Source organism: Sesamum indicum, linkage group LG13, assembly GCF_026168435.1.
Source record: "Sesamum indicum cultivar Baizhima isolate 11 linkage group LG13, ASM2616843v1, whole genome shotgun sequence".
Classification (NCBI taxonomy): Eukaryota; Viridiplantae; Streptophyta; class Magnoliopsida; order Lamiales; family Pedaliaceae; genus Sesamum; species Sesamum indicum.
This window is the reverse complement of record NC_142669.1, coordinates 10,548,653-10,567,360: the sequence shown is the minus strand read 5'-3', so window position 1 is coordinate 10,567,360 and position 18,708 is coordinate 10,548,653. Positions and strand designations below refer to the sequence as shown.

At 36.7% G+C, this 18,708-nt stretch overlaps 2 protein-coding genes across 2 annotated transcripts; both read left to right on the top strand.

The window, feature by feature from the left end:
• The first annotated feature begins 7,840 nt into the window (after positions 1-7,840).
• Positions 7,841-15,943, top strand: LOC105176896 (IAP-like protein 1). The gene is made up of 8 exons (XM_011099838.3): positions 7,841-8,105; positions 8,999-9,248; positions 9,942-10,065; positions 11,550-11,893; positions 11,982-13,746; positions 14,087-14,343; positions 15,160-15,263; positions 15,488-15,943. The coding sequence occupies exons 1-7, from the start codon at positions 8,023-8,025 to the stop codon at positions 15,229-15,231; spliced, it is 2,895 nt and encodes a 964-aa protein (XP_011098140.1). The 5' UTR covers positions 7,841-8,022; the 3' UTR covers positions 15,232-15,263; positions 15,488-15,943.
• A 780-nt stretch (positions 15,944-16,723) lies between these two features.
• On the top strand, positions 16,724-18,412 carry LOC105176897 (DNA-directed RNA polymerases II, IV and V subunit 12). Its single transcript, XM_011099839.3, has 3 exons — positions 16,724-16,917; positions 17,039-17,131; positions 18,175-18,412. The coding sequence occupies exons 1-3, from the start codon at positions 16,878-16,880 to the stop codon at positions 18,195-18,197; spliced, it is 156 nt and encodes a 51-aa protein (XP_011098141.1). The 5' UTR covers positions 16,724-16,877; the 3' UTR covers positions 18,198-18,412.
• The last annotated feature ends 296 nt before the right edge of the window (positions 18,413-18,708 follow it).

Sequence of the window (18,708 nt, the reverse complement as noted above, 5' to 3'; positions counted from 1 at the left end):
TTTTCTTAGACTTCAGGGTATTGCGTATGACACCTTAGGAAAGCTTATTTTTTCTTTACTTCGGGATGTTGCATATGACACCTCAAGGAAGCTAATTTTATTTCTTTGACTTCGGGGTGTTGCGTATGATACCTCAAGAAAGCCTTTTTTTTTTCTTTTGACTTCGGGGTGTTGCGTATGACACCTCAAGAAAGCCATTTTTTTGTTTTCTTTGGGAACTTCTTTGGAGTTCTTTAAATTACATTCATGCACTTATCTCAGGAACTTTTTAGGAGTTTCTTTTTCACGTATTTTTCCTTGAAAACTTCTTAGAGAGTTCTTTCAATTGAATTCATGCAGTTTCCTCAGAGATTCTTCTTAGGAGTTCCTCTAGTCTTTTCGCATTTATTCTTTAGGGAACTTCGTAGGAGATCCTTTGATCATATTTTCGCTTTGAGCATCGCTTTATATGGTCTTTGGGAGATAACTGCTTAGGGGTCTCCATGCTTTAGGTTTTTAAACATTGTTCTTCCATAGGTGCCCATGGTGGGTCGTACAAGGCATGAAAGAGAGATTCAGTAAGAGGGAAGACCAATTATAATCTTATTTCATCAATTCGTGAGTGTCTTACCTGAGTTACATAATAGCTCCAGACATAAATTTTGTTTAAGTTTACAGCATTCCATGCTCGAGGAACCACTTTTCCATCTAGCTTTTGTAGTTTGAAGGTCACATTTCTTGATTATTTCTATGATTTGATGGGTCTTCCTACTTTTCATCAAATTTTCAAATATTTCCTAAACGTCCAAACTTCTCCATACTAAGTCGCATATTTGAAAGTTCCTATGCTAGACTCGGGTGTTACACGCTTTGGCCATGCGCCTCCTACCCCTTTGTACTTGATCAAGTTCGGGAACTTAATCCCAAATTCCACAGCTTCGGTCATTTTGTGGGGTGCGAAAGGATTATGCTTTTGGTAATGCAACCATTGATGTGTAAGTTGAGATTTCTCCCGATATTGTTGGGTGGACGAACTTCACGAGGTACTTGACCTTCCATCTTTATTTGAGGCTCTCCTCCTTGAAACAATACTATGAGAGGGGGAGGTGTTTGCCCTCCCTTCTCCCTTTGAAACTTTTTTCTTGGTTATAGCTCCCTCCAAGAGAGGGAAGCGCTTGACCTCCTTCCTTTCCTTAGGCCTCCTCCTTGAGGTGACACGCTTTAGGAGAAGGAGGTGCTCGGCCTACTCTCTCCCTTTCAAGCTCTTTTCTTTGTAATGGCTTTCTCTAAGAGGGGCAGGCGTTTGACCTCCTCGGGATGACACGCTTCCAAGAAGGGGAAGTGCTCGGCCTCTTTTCTCCCATTGAGCCTCTCTTTTTCCCGATGGTTTGCATTCAGGAAGGGAAAATGCTTAACCTCCTTTATTTCGTTGGGGCTCTTCTCCTTGAGTTGACACACTTCCAAGAGGAGGAAGTGCTCGACCTCCTCTCTTCTCTTGATATTCTCTTTATTGCAATGGCCCACCTTAAAGAATGGGAGATGTTCGTTCGCCTTTTTCTTCCTTCCTCTCCTTGGGCTATCTCCTTGAAATGACACGCTTCTAGAAATGGGAAGTGTTGAACCTCCTCTCTCCCCTTGAACCTTTCTTCTTTGTGATGGCTCTCCTCCAAGAATGGGAGGTGTTTACCATTTTCTCTCCTCTTGAAGCTCTTTTCTTCGAGATGATTCTCCTCTGAAAGGGGGACATGTTTGACCTTCTCTCTCCTCATGAGGCTTTCTTTGTGATGACCCTCCTCCAAGAGAGGGAGGTGTTTAGCCTTCTCTCTCCTATTGAGGTTTTCCTCTAAGAGGGGAAGGTGATTGACATTCTCTCCTCTTGAGACTTTCCTCTTCTGGATGACTCTCCTCTCACAGGGAGAGATGTTTGACCTCTTCTCTCCTCTTGATGTTCTCCTCTTTCGGATAACTCTCTTTCAAGAGGGGAAGGTACCTTCTCTCTCCTTTTGAGATTCTTCTCTTCTAGATGACTCTACTCCACGAGAGGAAGGTGCTTGACCTTCTCTCACCTCTTGAAGTTCTCTTTGGGATGACTCTTCTTCAAGAGAGAGGTGTTTAACCTCATATCTCCTCTTGAGGTTCACCACCAAGAGCGGAAGGTACTTAACTTTCTCTCTTCTCTTGAAGCTTTCTTTAGGATGACTCTCTTTCAAGAGGAAGAGGTGTTTGACCTCCTCTCTCCTTTTGAGGTTCTTCTTTTTTGGACGACTCTTCTCCAAGAAGAGGAGATGCATGTTTAACCTCTTCTTTCTTCTTGAGGTTCTCCTCTTAGAGGGGAAAGCACTTGACATTCTTTCTCCTTAAAGCCTTCTTCAAGATGACTCTCTTTCAAGAGGGGGAGGTGCTTGACCTCTTCTCTCCTCTTGAGATTTTTCTTTTTTGGATGGCTTTCCTCCAAAAGGGGGAGGTGCTTAACATCCTCTCTCCTCTTGAGGTTTTTCTTTTTTGGATAACTTTCCTCCAAGAGTGGGAGGTGTTTTACCTTCTCTCACCTCTTGAGGTTTTCCTCATCCATTCTAGTCGGCTGGCTTCTATTCACTATTCTTTGGGACTAGGTCTGCACCGTGGCCTCTGTGAGAATAGCGAGAAAGTCATGAATTAGGCAACTACACTCGAAGCAGTCTGAGCTAAGGCATTTTGGATGTATCTCAAAGGTTCCTTTGAGCTTGCCTAGGCCTTGTTCCCATTTCTTGCTCTTTGATCCAGTGTTCATCTTCATATGTTGAATCGCTTCTTCCTACAGAGGACGCCACGTTGATGTTACCAAAAAATGAAATCGACTAAATTCATATTATAGGGGTGTGATTCAACACGCTTTACATTAGAGTTTGATACAAGTGACCTCTGTTTCAAATGAAAAATGAGAAGGTATTTATACTAATACAAATGTATACTATTTGAGGTAGGTATGGGTAAAGTACTACTTTAACTCTCACTTACCCCCTATTACATGACTATGATTTATTGGCTGGGGTTATTCTAGTAAATTCATTGTTCCACACAATTTCATAAGTTTAACTTGGACTTTCTTTTTCGAGAATATCATTCTTACCTTATTTGGCATGATTTCTTTCCTCCAGACAAAAAATATTAAAATATTAAAAATAGTAAAAATCATAGAAGAATTGTTTGTTCCTTCGTTGACCTGTACAGTTCATTATGTTTTTTTTCGATTTTTTAAAATGTAAATAAAATAAAATTTATAACTTTAATTAATTTTTGCTTAGGGCTTATTTTTTTTCACTCAAATTTTTTAGTTTGTTAAATGGTGACTACATAGAGGAACACGCCTTGAGCTTGTGAGAAGACTTATCCAACAGGGATAAACGACCATTTAGTCCTAGATTGTATTGATATTCTGCTCATAAAACCTGAAACAAACTAAAAACAAAAAAGGATAATTATACTCTTCTCTCCTGAGGTTCGGTATAATTACATGTAAACTTCTATTATTTGGAAAATTACATCTACTACATCTGAGATTTCCTTCTGTCTAACAAATAAATTCTTCCGTTAGTCAAAATTTAATGAATTTGCTAGTATTAATAAAAAAATAGATAAAAATTCATTTTTCCCCTAATTGACTTATTACTGATCAAATAAATCTTCTATGATCAAACTACCCTTATTCATTTAACACATTTATGATCAAACTACACATTTATGGTCATACATCTGTTACGATCAAAATTTGATGGGTGTCGAATCCACCAAAATTAATTCTTACAAACACTTTTGTAGAAGTGTGAGTAGGGTCGAATCCACAGGGATTGGTTTTAAATTAATTCCTTCAAAAATAAAAATAATTAGGAGGATTTTTTATTGTGAAGAAGAATAAAAATTAAAATTAAATTAAACTAAAGAGCTAATAAAATTAGAAGAGGTAAATATAAGAGAAAATTACTCCAGTTAAACACAGGATCATACTTAATTTCACGGTCGATCATAGATGCAAAGATAACAATTATTCATGATAGATAAATTGGTTATGGTCATTGATACAACCTAACGACCTCACCTTTCCTTACCTTGTGGATAGTCAAGGAACGTCCGTTGACTAAATCCCTAATCAGTAAACAACCTTGGGAACGTTCTCAAGATTTAATTTACCGACAGCATTAAGAACTAGAAAGGCCCAATTCTAACCAATAAATTCCTACGAGGATTTATTTAAGTTAGATTGTGCATTCCCCACAACATAATCGAAAACTTCTACATAATTAATTATGCTATGTTACCACTAGTTATTGAACTAAACAAACAATTATAGATTTGCAAGTTCAATTGGCTAGGCAAATATTCTTGACAATGAATAACGGTACATATCATTCATAAATCAGATTATTTGTAATAAAAATACATAGAACAACACAAATACCAATATGAGTAAAAGTAGAAAGCATAAATTAGATCTCACAACTTGTTGGATTCAAGCATTCGCCAAGTTTTCAACCGGAATGAGAGAACTAGCTAAACATGCTTATGGAAGAACGCATGAAAAGCAAAGTAAGAAAATATCATAAAAGCGTATAGAAATAGAAGAGTTCAAAAGTTTCCTTTTAAAGTGAATCACATAACATATATATAATAACTAAATACCTAATTCTACTAGGATTATAGGTAGATTCCTAATTGAACTAAAAGACTAACGAAAATAAAATTATAATCCTAGTTAAACTCCTCATTCATCAAAAGGTAGTCCAAGCAGCTCCAAATTTTTGCCAAAAATTATGTTTGAGTCTTGTCCGAATTTCCATTTTGGTTATTTTCTTCATTTTTCATTTCATTTGCCCTAATGCTGCAAAATACTATTTAATTAGGAGCATTTTGGTTATAAAATAGGTCAAAATATCACATGAAATAAGCACAAAATGTGATCCTATCAACATATGAGGAGGTATATCTTCACTGTTATATGGGTAATTTAGCTAGAAAAAATTTATTTGATCTACAATAAATTAGTAAGAAGTCAATCAAGAGTAAATATAAATTTGTATTCAATATTTTTGTTGATATCAATAAATTCAACAAATTTTGACTAAGGGATGGACCTATTTGTTAGACTGCAACAAACCTTAAGGGTCCTAAATATAATTTTTTAAATTACAGGGGATCCACGTGTAATTACACCAAATAATAGGAGAGAAAAGTATAGTTATTCCAAAAGAATAGATAATTATATTTACACTTCTGACCTAGTCTATCTACACAAATCGCCCCATATTTATGAAAATTTTTACATACAATCACACAAAAAAAATCAACATTATTTATACAAACAACTCCTACTTTTTTGGCTAATTTCATATACATCCTCAAAAAACGTCAATATTATTATATAAATTAACTACCTCTATTTTTTGGTTGTTAGTAATAGTTCTGTAATTACGTAATAATAGAGGTGGATTGTGTAAATAGATCATAGATAAAGGATATAAATATAATTATTCAAAAACATTATTCAAGAGATGCTTGATGATGGTATTAAAAGGGATATCGCTATAAAATATTAAAATACACTGAATGCTTAAAATCAATAAAAAAAATATTATTAGTGTTATTTACATTGAATAAATATGTTCTTCATCTAAACATAAAATTCAAATTACAATTAGATTTAAGTATGTATGTAAATGAATCGAGACGAGTCGAATCCATCAATCACTATTTAAACTTTTTTTAATTATTATCAAACTTGTAAAATTATGTTTGAATTAGATTTAATTATTAATGTAATCGAGTTTTAATTGATCAAAATGAATCGAACTCAAATAATTTGATATTTTTAAGAATACTTTATTATTTTTGTACTAATTGAATCAAGTTCGAAAATTTATAAAATAATATTTTTTATTCAAATTTAATTTATTAAATTTAACGAATCAAATTCGAACCAACTTTTATCGATCATTTTTAATTGAATATCAAATTTTTTTTCAGGCCTGAATTCAAGTTACTATTGAAAAACTTCAAGTGGGAACGCTGTAAGCAGCCAACCTTTTGTTCCTAATGAAAATTACAAAGTCATCAATTCCAACAGGACTCAAAAACTGGCAGAAAAGAAGTACAACATGGCCCACATCACATGCCTCTCGCCCATGAACTAAAATTGTTACAAGATTGCAGACGATCATCAAATCGCGTTCGCGACTCCAACTCGTGAAGGGCGAGTTTGCTCGTCTCTGACCAGCAGTTGCAAGCCAACACCAAATCACTCGAGTTGCACGTATCCCCCCCCCCCCTCTTACTTTTCATTTTTAATTGAGATATTCGCACAAAAATCAATAAAGTATTTCTACATATTTTTAATTGTTGAAAACTGAAAATGAAATGAAAACACAAATAAACGGCCTCTTACGTTTCCATTAAAATTTGGTGTGATTATACACATTCATTATGATTTTGAAAATTAACTTATAATACCTCCAATGTTTCTATTAGTTTAATAAATAAATTCGTTTATTAGTCAAAATTTATAAAATTTGTTGATATTGAAAAATTAAATAAAAATCTATCATATTGTTTGGATTCATTTTCTTAGTATTTTGTTGATATAGAGAGAAAAACAGAAATAAATAAGTGCATGTTGGAGATAAAGTATGTTTGGATTTTTGTTTATAGAGATAATTTAAAATATTTTAAAATAAGTGTTGTATGTTTGGTGTTGTCTTTTGGGAGACAAATTTTTAATTGTCAAATTATGCATTTTTTATATATATTTAATGTATTTATATATATAAGTGTCATATATTTAATGTTTTATTTTGAGAGATAAAAATCATTATTCATTGTCAATTATGTTTATTTTATATGTATTTATATATATATATATATATGTGCGTGTGTTTGTGCATATATATACATGTATTTATGCCAAATGAGAGAAAAACACTAAGATATGATGTTTTTGCATGAGCACAAATATTAGGCATGTTTCGAGATAAGGTTGAAAATGAAACCAAACAAATTTACCTCAAATTCACTTATTAGTATTAAACAAATATTTTCTAATCAAACTATCTTTATTATTAGAGATTTATTCATGATGTGGCTTGCAACTCAATAGGTATCCCTTTAAACCAAGTATTGACCACTTTCGCTTCTGATGAATCTCATGGGTTTGTCTCGAAAAGGCGCCTCGCTATGTAGAGGAGTTTTTGAGTTTATAAGAACTCAAGCTCCTCGTCTGTAATTACTTGAGATACTTGTCTATATCATCAACCTCCAGACAAAGGGCTTGTCCTAAGGGCACATGGCCTCGCTCCATCAGATGGTGCCAAATGATGCGGCTTGCGACTCAATCGATTCCTCATCTGGAATTAATGTGTGATGCTTGTCTATATCATCAGCGCCGAATAGGGGGTACATGGTCTCGTTTCCACAAAGGGCGTCAAATGATGCGACTTGCAACTTAATCAATGCCCCGTTGCATGAGTATTGTCTAATATGGCTTCTTATGAACTTTAGAGTTTGTCTTAAAAAGACGCCTTACTATGGGTTTATAAGTCTCTCAAGTTTCTCGTCTGTATTTAATATGGGATGCTTTCCTACATCAATTTAATTCATAATAAGTCAATCAAATGTAATAAGATTGACATTTGGATTTTTTTTGTTGATATTAATAAATTTTATGAATTTTAATTAATGATTAGATCTATTTATTGGATTCAAAGAAATTTCAAAACTACTAAACCAAATTTTCAAATTATATAGAATTTATTGGTAATTATACTAAATCTGAACGGAGGGCAATGGAATTATTACTTTTTAATTACGATCAGCAAAATAGAATCTCACACTCTCTGGAAAACAACAGTGTCGAGAGATAGAGAGAGAGAGAGAGAGAGAGCGAGAGAGCAGAAACTGAGAGGGTTAACACTTTTAGAGAGAGAAACATTAAAAACGTTCAGAGAGGGCTATATATATACACACACACACACACTTCACAAACCACGTAATTCTACACATAGAGAGAGAGAGAGAACAATGAAGGACGAAGCTATAAGCTCCTCAGGAGACCCGTTGTTGCCCCCCAGATCTCCGCCTCCGACCCACACTCCCGCTGCCAGGTGAGAGTTACCTTGCTGCCCCTCGACAACCCATTTCCCCAATTTCAATTGCCCTATTATGCTCGAAGGTGGTGTAGTTTGAGCATGTATTACGTTAATGCTTGATTTTGGCGAGGTGAATTGTGCACTTGAGCGCGTCAAATCTTTAATTTTATTCCTCTTTGTTTTGCCCACAACTTGGGTGCATATAGTAATGGGGCGAAATTAGGGCATGCGGTGTATTGGGTTTTTCCGTGATCTTTTAATTAGTATTCTGTACGAGTGTAAGTACCTTTTCTTGCTTAACAAAGACTTTTAGCTTTTGGGTTCAGACAATCTATTTGGAGGGTTCATTGTTTTTGTGGGTTTCATTTGATTCTGGATATAAAATAGTGTTGGCTGTAAAGGGAAGTCAAATTCCCTGCATTTGCTTTGTATTTTTCCTCGAACTTTGTAATTAGTTACTTTTATTTTGAACAAGAGTTGCCAATGAAAATATTGGAGTTTGATATGTTGTGTGACTCATATCTGTCCGTTGACTTGGAATAGGCAGTTCTATTTAGTTACCTTGAAGTTTGAAGAGTATATGGGGAAATTATATTTCTAATCTGGAAAGGTGTTCATGATTTTGAATAGTGTTCCAGATCATTTGTTCAGAACCTTTCATTCTCAAATGCTAATGTGTTTAGACTAGCTTCTCAACTATACTTACGCATTTAACAGTAAAGAAGTTTACACGTATAAAGAAAGTATTAATATGAAAGTTGGAGAAAGATGGTAAACTTTCCGTAAGAACTGGGAGCTTTCGTAATCTTCTTAAAGATTGACGAGTGCATGATACTAGCTGTCTGGCAACCATTACAGTTATCTTTTTGTTGCAATGACATATAGTATATCTCTACTTCTTTTAACAGTTCTGCTGGGGCATCATCTCCTGCTGTTCCCACCAATGCTGGCAGCACAGACTGGTTTGGTCAAGGGCAAAGTTCGAAAGGAGGATCCCTTTCTCGCATTGGCTCACAGCCCATGTATACGTCATTGAGCACTAGTGCTGGTGGTTCTGCTCTTGGATCATCACAGCCATCCTGCAGACCGTGGGAAAGGGGTGATTTACTGAGGCGTCTTTCAACATTTAAACCTGCAAATTGGTTTGGAAAGCCTAAGGTTTGAATTTGTCTTGCACTTTTGTGTGATGATTATTTTGGATAGTCCTCTTCCGTTAGGGTTCTCTTTGCTTCACATGTTTGCGTGACTGCTTTGTGTTCAATTCAATGTTTATGCCTTCAAATTGACATAATAAATGTAAGCTCCACACAGATAATACAAACTAAATATGTATCTGTGGATCCAACCTTGGATTGTATATATTGAATCTAAAACCTAACTGATCCTAGCCCTGATAAGATCTGAATAAGGAAAATTTATCATGTAGTCAGGTTGTTGTTTCATGGCATTAATCCAAAACTATGTGAATCTGATTATCATCTGACAGAAAGAGGATATTCCTTGCCTACGTTTGGCAAGTATTAGCTCCAGTATCTAGGGAACGCTGCACAGGTAGAAAGCTTTTGGAAAAATGAGTTATGATAGTGAATGAACTCTAGTTTCAGAAAAGAGGGAGATGAGTATGAGATTTAAATTCAGAATCTTTCAATTAAGGGTCAGGGTGAGGGCATGAGTCTGAGATTGATGGTGTCCTGCCCAGACAAGTTGACACTTCAGATAACAGTTAATGTTGGCATTATTAGGCTTTCCAAAAAGATTATCTTTTGCAGGTAGGAGGTCAACAGAAATAATGAGAGTGCCCACCAGTTTATAGTACTTATCTTTGTATTTTGATGCAATGTTTTTTTTCAGGCTGCAAGTTCATTGGCATGTGCTAGAAGAGGTTGGGTGAATGTGGATGTTGATAAAGTTGAATGCGAATCTTGTGGCGCGATTCTGAAGTTTGTTTCATCGGCTACCTGGACTCCTTCTGAAGGTGAACCATTGTGTAGTTGATGATTAGGTTAACCGAATGTCTCTTCCATGGTTTCTCCATTTTTTACTTGTATGAACATTCTCTAAGTTTATATGAAAACAGAAAGAAGGTTAAGTATTGAACTATCTTTAGATGTTTGTTGATTTATGTATAGTTCTCTACTATAACTATGATAAATCTTATAATATTTCAATAACAGATCTTTAGAAACCATATGGTTGTTTTACTCACAAATTTGACATATCATTATGCAAATAAAATCTCAGTGTGCAGTCCTTTTCAAAGTATTGAGTTCTTTTGAAGTTTGTGAATATATCCTTTATTATTATTACTTTGTTAAATTCATAATATTATTATTTGGATAGTTCCATGCTTTTGGAGATTGGTCTTATATGGCACATAGACAAATCTGTTTCAGAGAAATATCATCGCGAGGGGTCAAATTCCCAGTGAAAGACATGTTAGTAGGCGGTTAACTTGGTGTAATGCATCATCAATTAGGATATGGAAATGCATTTGGGGTGTGAAATAAAGTACTCAATTTTTTAACAGGCAGCTGGTTAGGTTTCTCTTGAGTCTTGTGTATAAGTTGTATCGTTGGTGCTGCTGTGAGTGAGCTTGGAACTTCTGTCTACTTAAAAGAAACTCAGAAGTAACTTTGCCGAGCTGCTACAATTAGCTGAAAGAGAGAAAAGCTACAGAAACATGATGTTCTATTGTGGAGTTTTATTGTGTAGTTGTTTCTTGATTTGCTGTTTTCATCATGAACTTCTGTGAGATTCCTTTAAATGAACTTGTCACTTTTAGTTTTGGATGGAATGCTGTCCTTAATCCTTCTCCACCTGTGCATTATGGTGTTTCCTATAATCTTTCAAAATTGCAGTACAGGCTTGCTAGCACTAAAAGATCTTGCCAAACACAAAGTACATTGATGCCACCTCTCAGCTGGAAATTTTGTATTGTTTTTGTTACTTGAAAGTTGTGACTTGGGAAGTTTTATCTGACGTTAATGTCCTCCATGTCGAGGAGAATGGAGGTGCATCATTTCTTTGCCTTTCGTGCGCCTAGTTTATATACCTTTTCCGGAAGAAGCATATATAACTAACATGTAACAGTTTCCCTAATGTTAAAAATTCTGCCTGTAGACTACAATACCAATTGTTACATCCAATTGTTGGAATTTTAAGTTTAGTATCAAGAATTTTCTGTCAGCTTCCCTGGACAAGATTAAGTCAAGCTTCTAGTAATCTCAAATAAAAAAATTGATAAAGAAGGGATGAAGCTCTTATAATTAGAAAATTCTCACTATGTTCAAATTTAACCAGAGAAAATAAAGCTACAGTAGTTGCTACGTCCTGTTCCTTGTAGTTTGTTCCTAGTTGCTGCATCATTTCAGCTCTGGTTGCTTTGTTCTACCAGAGACACAGCTTTGTCTGGTTGCTTATGACCAATCATCTATTCTCACTTACTAATTTTTCCTGTAGCTGATGACGCTGGAGAAGACTTTGCCAAGAGACTTGATGAGGGACACAAACTTACCTGTCCATGGATAGGAAACTGCTGTGCAGAAAGTCTGGTGCAGTTCCCACCTACTCCACCATCGGCACTTATTGGTGGTTATAAGGATAGGTGTGATGGCCTTCTCCAGTTTCCATCCCTCCCTGTTGTTGCTGCATCTGCAATTGAGCAAATACGGATTTCTAGGGGCCCAGAAATAGATCGTTTGCTCACGCAGTCTCAGTTTGCACGTGGTGAATCTGGCATTAAGCTGGAAATTTTATTAGGAACTGAGAACTCCAGAGAAGATGTCTTCTTCATATACTCTCGTGTAATATATATGTGTTCTCTTAAATTTTATTGGTTCAAAATCCTTTCTTGTTAGTTGGGCGTTGACTGTAAGTTGCAACAAATTGCAGGCTCAGAAGATGATAAGCCTCTGTGGATGGGAACCCAGGTGGCTTCCAAATGTTCAGGATTGTGAAGAGCATTCTGCTCAATCAGCTAGAAATGGATGCTCGATTGGTCCTTCAAAATATCGTGGTCCTCCCCGTGATCCCAGCCGTGGCAAGAAACATTTGTCCTCCTCCACCAAAAAGGATTGTGGCATAAATGAAGTTACAGGTACTAGCTCGAAAAGTGTGTCTAGATCCCCACTGTTGGATTGTAGCTTATGTGGCGCGACAGTAAGAATCTGGGACTTCCTAACCGTCTCACGTCCTGCTAGTTTTGTTCCTAGTGGCACTGATGTTCCCGAAACTAGCAAGAAGGTACTGACACGTGGAATAAGTGCAGCAAGTGGCATCAGTGGGTGGGTTGCTGCAGATGGTATGGAGAAGGAGCAATGTGAGGACCATGATGAAGCTGCAACTGGTGAAGGAAAGTCATTGTCCAATATTGGGGTGGATCTGAATCTAACGATATCAGCTGGATTGTCCTCTTCACGGTTGCAGGTGAATGTTGTGTCTGAACAATACCAAGATGTTCATAGAGGAAGAGATGTACTGATTCGGCAGCCTTCCAGCAGTGAGGTTGGTGATCGTGCAGCTTCATATGAATCACGGGGTCCTAGTTCCCGGAAGAGGAACTTAGATGAAGGTGGAAGCACAGTTGATAGGCCACAAATGTTGGTTCAGCAGGCAGACAGTGTCGAAGGAACTGTCATCGACCGCGATGGTGATGAGGTTGATGATGGTGGACAGTACTCTGCTGGTCCTTCAAAACGTGCTCGTGACACAGGTGTTGAACCACATCGGTCGCCATATAGAAAATACTCTTCTGGGGCTGGTCCCAGCCGGTCATTTGGTTTTGATGTAGGAAATGATGGTTACAAAGATGATTTTGACCAGGGACAGGAACAACTAATTGGTAATCCATCAACTAGGGATTCAACACATGTTTCCTCTGTTATTGCAATGGACACGATTGGGCACAATGCAGAAAATGATTCAATGGAAAGCGTTGAGAACTATCCTGGAGATTTTGATGACATACATTTGCCTTCTACATCGACAATCAAGTACACAGATCCCAACGAGACATCAGAACTGAACTACAGCAATCAAGCACAGCAGAGTACTTGCCCAGCTGCTGCCAGAAGTGCCGGTGACATGGGTGTTAGTAGTACAAATGAAGAAGAAGTAGTAAACGCAGATACTGCTACTGCACATGGGAGGGACGGTCCCAGCTTTGGAATTAGTGGAGGCAGTGTTGGTATGGGTGCTAGCCATGAAGCTGAAATTCATGGGACTGATGCTTCTATCTATAGAACTGACAGCGTTGTGGGTGATGTCGAACCTATTGCCGATGTAACTGATAACCAAGGACAAACAGGTGAATTTGCTCCAGATCCAGGGTTAATGGGTGATTTTGTACCTGAAGAAATCGATAGAGAGGATCCTCATGGTGATAGCCAAGATTTGATTTCTCGATCTGTAGCAAGGGCAGATAGTGGCTCGAAAATTGTTGGTTCGACTAAGGCAGAATCTGTTGAAAGTGGCGAGAAGACTAGCAACATGCGGGCCACCTCCCGTGAGAATAGTCCTCATCCTTCTCTTTCTTGCAATGCCATTTTATGTTCCGGCTTTGAAGCATCAAAGGAAGAAGTTACTCAGGCTGCCAAAGATCTGACGACTGATGACTGTGGATATGTGGAATCAGGCTATCAAGTTGCAAATGGGACAGGTAAAATTACGTTGCATCTAATGATGGTTTAAGCAGCTGTTCTATGAAACTATAACAAGATGTTACTAAGACATTATGTTGATAATGATCCCATTTTCTTAAAATTTTAGCACATGAAAGTTTAAAAATGTAAGAATGAATGGTGAGTGTCACTTCATGGATTCATTGTTTTCTAATTGGCTGTATAATCACGTCCTTCTGGCAGGCTTTTAAATAGGTTGTATTGTTTGCCCATCATGATAAGCTCTGATAGATGTGTGCTTATGTGTTGTCCAGCTATCTCTTTCTTTTTTATGTTTCTTCTAATCGGACAGTGATTTTTGTACATGGAACATTTCAGGCCCTCCAAATGGTGGAAGCAACTATGATGAGCCAGTTGAATTTGATCCAATTAAGCATCATAATCACTTCTGTCCTTGGGTGAATGGAAATGTTGCTGCAGCTGGCTGTAGTAGCAGTAGCGGCTCTGGTTCCAGTGCTGGTGCTGTTGCTCTTTGTGGTTGGCAGCTGACATTAGATGCTTTGGACGCTTTCCAATCCCTAGGGCAGGTTCCCGTCCAAACAGTGGAGTCTGAATCTGCGGCGTCCATGTACAAGGTTTATAACTATTCTTGTATTCTTCTAACTGCTAACTTTTGCAATTCTTAGTTTCCTGTTTTTGATATCTTTGTTTTTCCCTCTTCTGCTAATACACTGATGTGAGATATTTGGGAAAATATATGGTATATAGATTCTTTCTTTCACAATTTCATTGTTGAAGGCTTGGAACCAGGTCATTGGACCTGTAAAAGAAACCTAGGCTATGCTTCCTGAGTATCTTTCCATACGATGTTCCCTTTTAAGGAATAGACTTCTCTTATCGAGCTTCTGATTGACCAAAGTTTCTGCAACGCTCCCCATTGCAAATTTGGTCGTCTTACCTTTTTTCTTATCAGAAAAGAGGCTTCAAATAGTTAATTTATTCTCTAAAGACTATTTTTCTTTTTGGTGTGTTCTTTTTTTCATTATTGTTGTTATATTTCTTATTTATATACGCATCCTTGTCACTGTTATCATCGTCACAATCATCGCCATATTACTAATGCTAATAAAGATAACAGCTAAAACAAAGAGCAGTATTAAACAATAACAGCAGTATTAACAATAATAGATGCAATAATAGTGCGGTTAGAATAATTATTTGCTATTTGCGTTCCCAGATTTTTACCATAATTTTCCATATTTTCCCAAATTTGAGGAAACATTCTCCATCCCGACTTGTTTGAGTGATTTGTATTTCTGCTTTGCTTGAATATGTGGCTGTGACCATATCTGAGATTCCGTGTTCTTTCTCAGTTATCTCTTTGACTTTTCAATTTGTATTATCAATACCATGACAACTGTGACATAGAATATGGCAAGCTTTGCTTGCAGGATGATCATCATACTCCTGGTAGGAAGCTCCTGGCACGCCACTCTTTTAACAAAAGCCGTGGGAAGAACTGAACTGGAAACTTTGTTTAGAGATGACCTACCTGGTATTTTCTACTTCTCATACGAAGATTATTCAGAAATAAATAATTTATCATGTATGAAAGACGCTGGGGAGGCGACCTCTGGGCTGCAGTCGACCAAACTTCTTTATTTTATCTATGACCTTTTTGAAACATGTCAAATAATCAGCTGTTTGTCGTGTGTGTTAGGCAAATAGCCATGATGTTTGAATTCTACTGCTTACATTTGTTTTTGCTTCCTGGTGCAGTCCTCAAAGATCAAGCTTAACAGCACCTTGTTAAGCCAACTACCTAGAAGTAATTTGTTGCTTCTGTACTCGAACTACATCGGAATCCCATTAGCTGTAATATTTGTCAAGATACTAGAAGACCTCTGTTTTTCAGTTCCCAAGTGCTTATTTTCTGTACCTTCTGAACCAGTCGCAATAACGCCTCGGCGACCAATGAGGCTTGTTTAGTCATTAATAGTATCCAGTCGGGGACATGTTTCTATTTCAGAATTTTTGTTGACTGTAATGCTAAGATTGCTTGTTTCACACCGTGTATTGGAGCACATGTTGATCCATTCTTCTCAGAAGATGTTCTGTGTCTTTTGATTCTTGCGTAATCTTGTAGCTTCAGTTTATGTTAAACTCCGACGTTGCAGATGTGTTCTGATGAATGAATTCTTGAGCAATGCACTCTGAGAGACTCTAGCTTGTAAATCAGTGTGGAGATATTGCAGGATGGTTAACAAATCAATAAAATCCTTGATTGTTTTCAAAGCTACTTTCTTGTTTCTTATTTAAGTCATTGATGATACGGTATGTAAATGTAAGAGGGTGGATGCTGTGTTCTTGACTTTGAAACACAACATCAAGCACCCAAAGTGCGTTGTATCTTTTGGTTATGGTATCCTACTGAGCTTTATAATTGAACCGCCAGAAACTTATTGAAAAAAGGAAAAGACATTTCGCAAGTCAGCTTCAGCTTACTTCTTAAGAGCGTTTGGCTAAATTTATGAAAGATGTTATATTTTATTTTAAAACTTAATTAGCTATTGAAGTGTTTGGTGAAATAAAATTCTGCAACTTGTAAGATAATAATCATAAGGTAAATTACAACGAGCACACCCGAGTTTCGATATAAATATGAATATTTTTTATTGTTTGAAAAATTATAAATATTTCTTGATATTTGATAAAATTATCTAATTTTGATTAGGAGGTCGGGAATAGTTAACTTTGCTTTTATATAATATTTTTTTATTTTTTTTAAATTTAAAAAAATCAGACGAAGTGGATGAAAAAATCTAAAAAATTATAAAAATTAACCACTTAATTCATAAAATTTTTAAAATAATTTAAAAATAAGTAAAATTGGTTCATATCAATCATTTATTTCACGCACAATAGTAACGGGCTACTACTGAAATATGCACTCGTTTCCAAATGTGAACCTTGGAAGGTTCTGGAATTTCGCAATTGGTACGATATATTATTTTGACATGAAGCCTTGAAAATTCCTTTTTCCGAACAAGAGTAGTTTTTGTTTTTGGATTATAAAGACTCAGAAAATCGAGAGAAGAAAACCCCTCTGCAGTCTTAAACCTTCGCCTGTTTTCTTGTGGTTGTGGGTTCTTTGATAGCTTCCAGTGTGATGGATCCTCAGCCGGAGCCCGTTAGCTACATCTGTGGAGGTACTTGAACATTTATTGACTGCTTGCTCGTGTTCATGATTACACTTGTTTGTATGGTATGTTTGTGTTTTTCTTTTTGCTGATTGATTTTGAATGTAAAATTGGATTGTGGGATTCGCAGATTGCGGGCAGGAGAACACGCTAAAGCCAGGGGATGTGATTCAGTGCCGAGAGTGCGGCTATCGTATTCTCTACAAGAAACGTACACGCAGAAGTATCTCTCTCTCTCTCTGTTAATTTGACGTTTTTCTCCGAGCTTTTTGTTTTTTCACTTTTACGCGTGTTGTGTGTTTCTTGCACTCTTTTTGGCCTGTTTGAATGTATTTTCGTTTGCTCCATTTTTCTTTTCTTGGAATAGCGGAAGATTGTCCTCTATTCTCTATGAAAAATAGTAGCAAGTAGTCATCCTGCCTTTGCAATATATGTAGCAAGTTATGTGGTTGGCGATTCTGCTGATGTACTACATGCTACATTTGATGGAACCCGACATGAGCAATGATTTTCCATGTGTTTAACATTAGGTTAACTTCGATGTGGTAAAAGCTTTAAAAAAAATCTTGAGCTTTATGATGACCAAAGTCCTCAGTTTACCGTGATGAACCATGCATGTTCTGTTTTATGACACTAAAGTTCTTACAGATGATTAGTTTCATAACTTCACTAGTATGAGATGATCGCATTGAACTCTTTAAACATTGGGGGCTGGTATTAAACAATGAGTGAGGCTTGAGCAAACACTTAGTAAATAGATCGATGGAAGAATTTCCATTTGGGTTTTTTGGGGAGGGTGGGGTGTCCCATTGCTAACATGGGGTGGTCCTGAATATTTGCTGTGTTCATTGTGTATAGAATTTTGTGGGATGGTGATGTAGGTCAGGTAAACATCTTTGCATCCGTTTGGTAGGAGAGGAATGGGGATAGAGAGGGTAAAAAGAACCTCCCTAAATATGTTTTCTCATCCAGACATTGTGTTAGAGGGATTGAGTGTGATTCCCAGATTGCCTCATTTGTTTATGTTATAGGTAACTCAAATCAAGTTAGTGTTCAAGGCAAAATGGAAAGATCGTTTCACATTTCGTTACAATCATGATAGAAATGTACCATTGTATGCTTTAGCATTCTAAATCTGAGAGACGGTGTCTTGTTCTATGTTTTGCTGATCTTGAAGATTTATCCGTATTCACTTGTGCATTTTCTACTTGCAAATCTCTGTTCCACTTTCTACTTGGTAACCTCTGTCTTTATTTCTGGGTGCAGTTGTCCAGTATGAAGCACGTTAAAGCCCCATGAAAGGTCCACCTAAGCAGCTTTCCTCCCACTACTACCGAATGTTATATGGTGTTTGCATGTTGATCTGCGGACAATATTGTTTTCTGATGTTCTACATGTCTCTCATGTGATTTTATCTCGGCTCTGTGTTCAAATCATTAACAAGGTTATTCAGTTGTGAAACAGTTCCCTACTTTCAGTAATCTACTTGCTTGCTGTTGTTACCGATTGTTCTTAATTGTTTCATGCCTGGAATTTGATCTGTAAATTATGTACTAAAGTTTATAAAATGTGAAAGGGGATTGCTGCTCAAAGCTTCTGGTCTTTCTACACAGTGACACTGAGAAATCAACTGTGTTGTTGGTTAGGCTCATGCATGGATTAGGAACGATCCCTTTCGTGCCGGTTCCAACTAGACGAAATTGAAGTTACTGAGTGTTTTTTTTTTCTTTCTTTTTTTTTTTTCAATTAAATCATTCTCTACGCCAAGATATTAAAGACTCATTTACCTAACAAACGAAC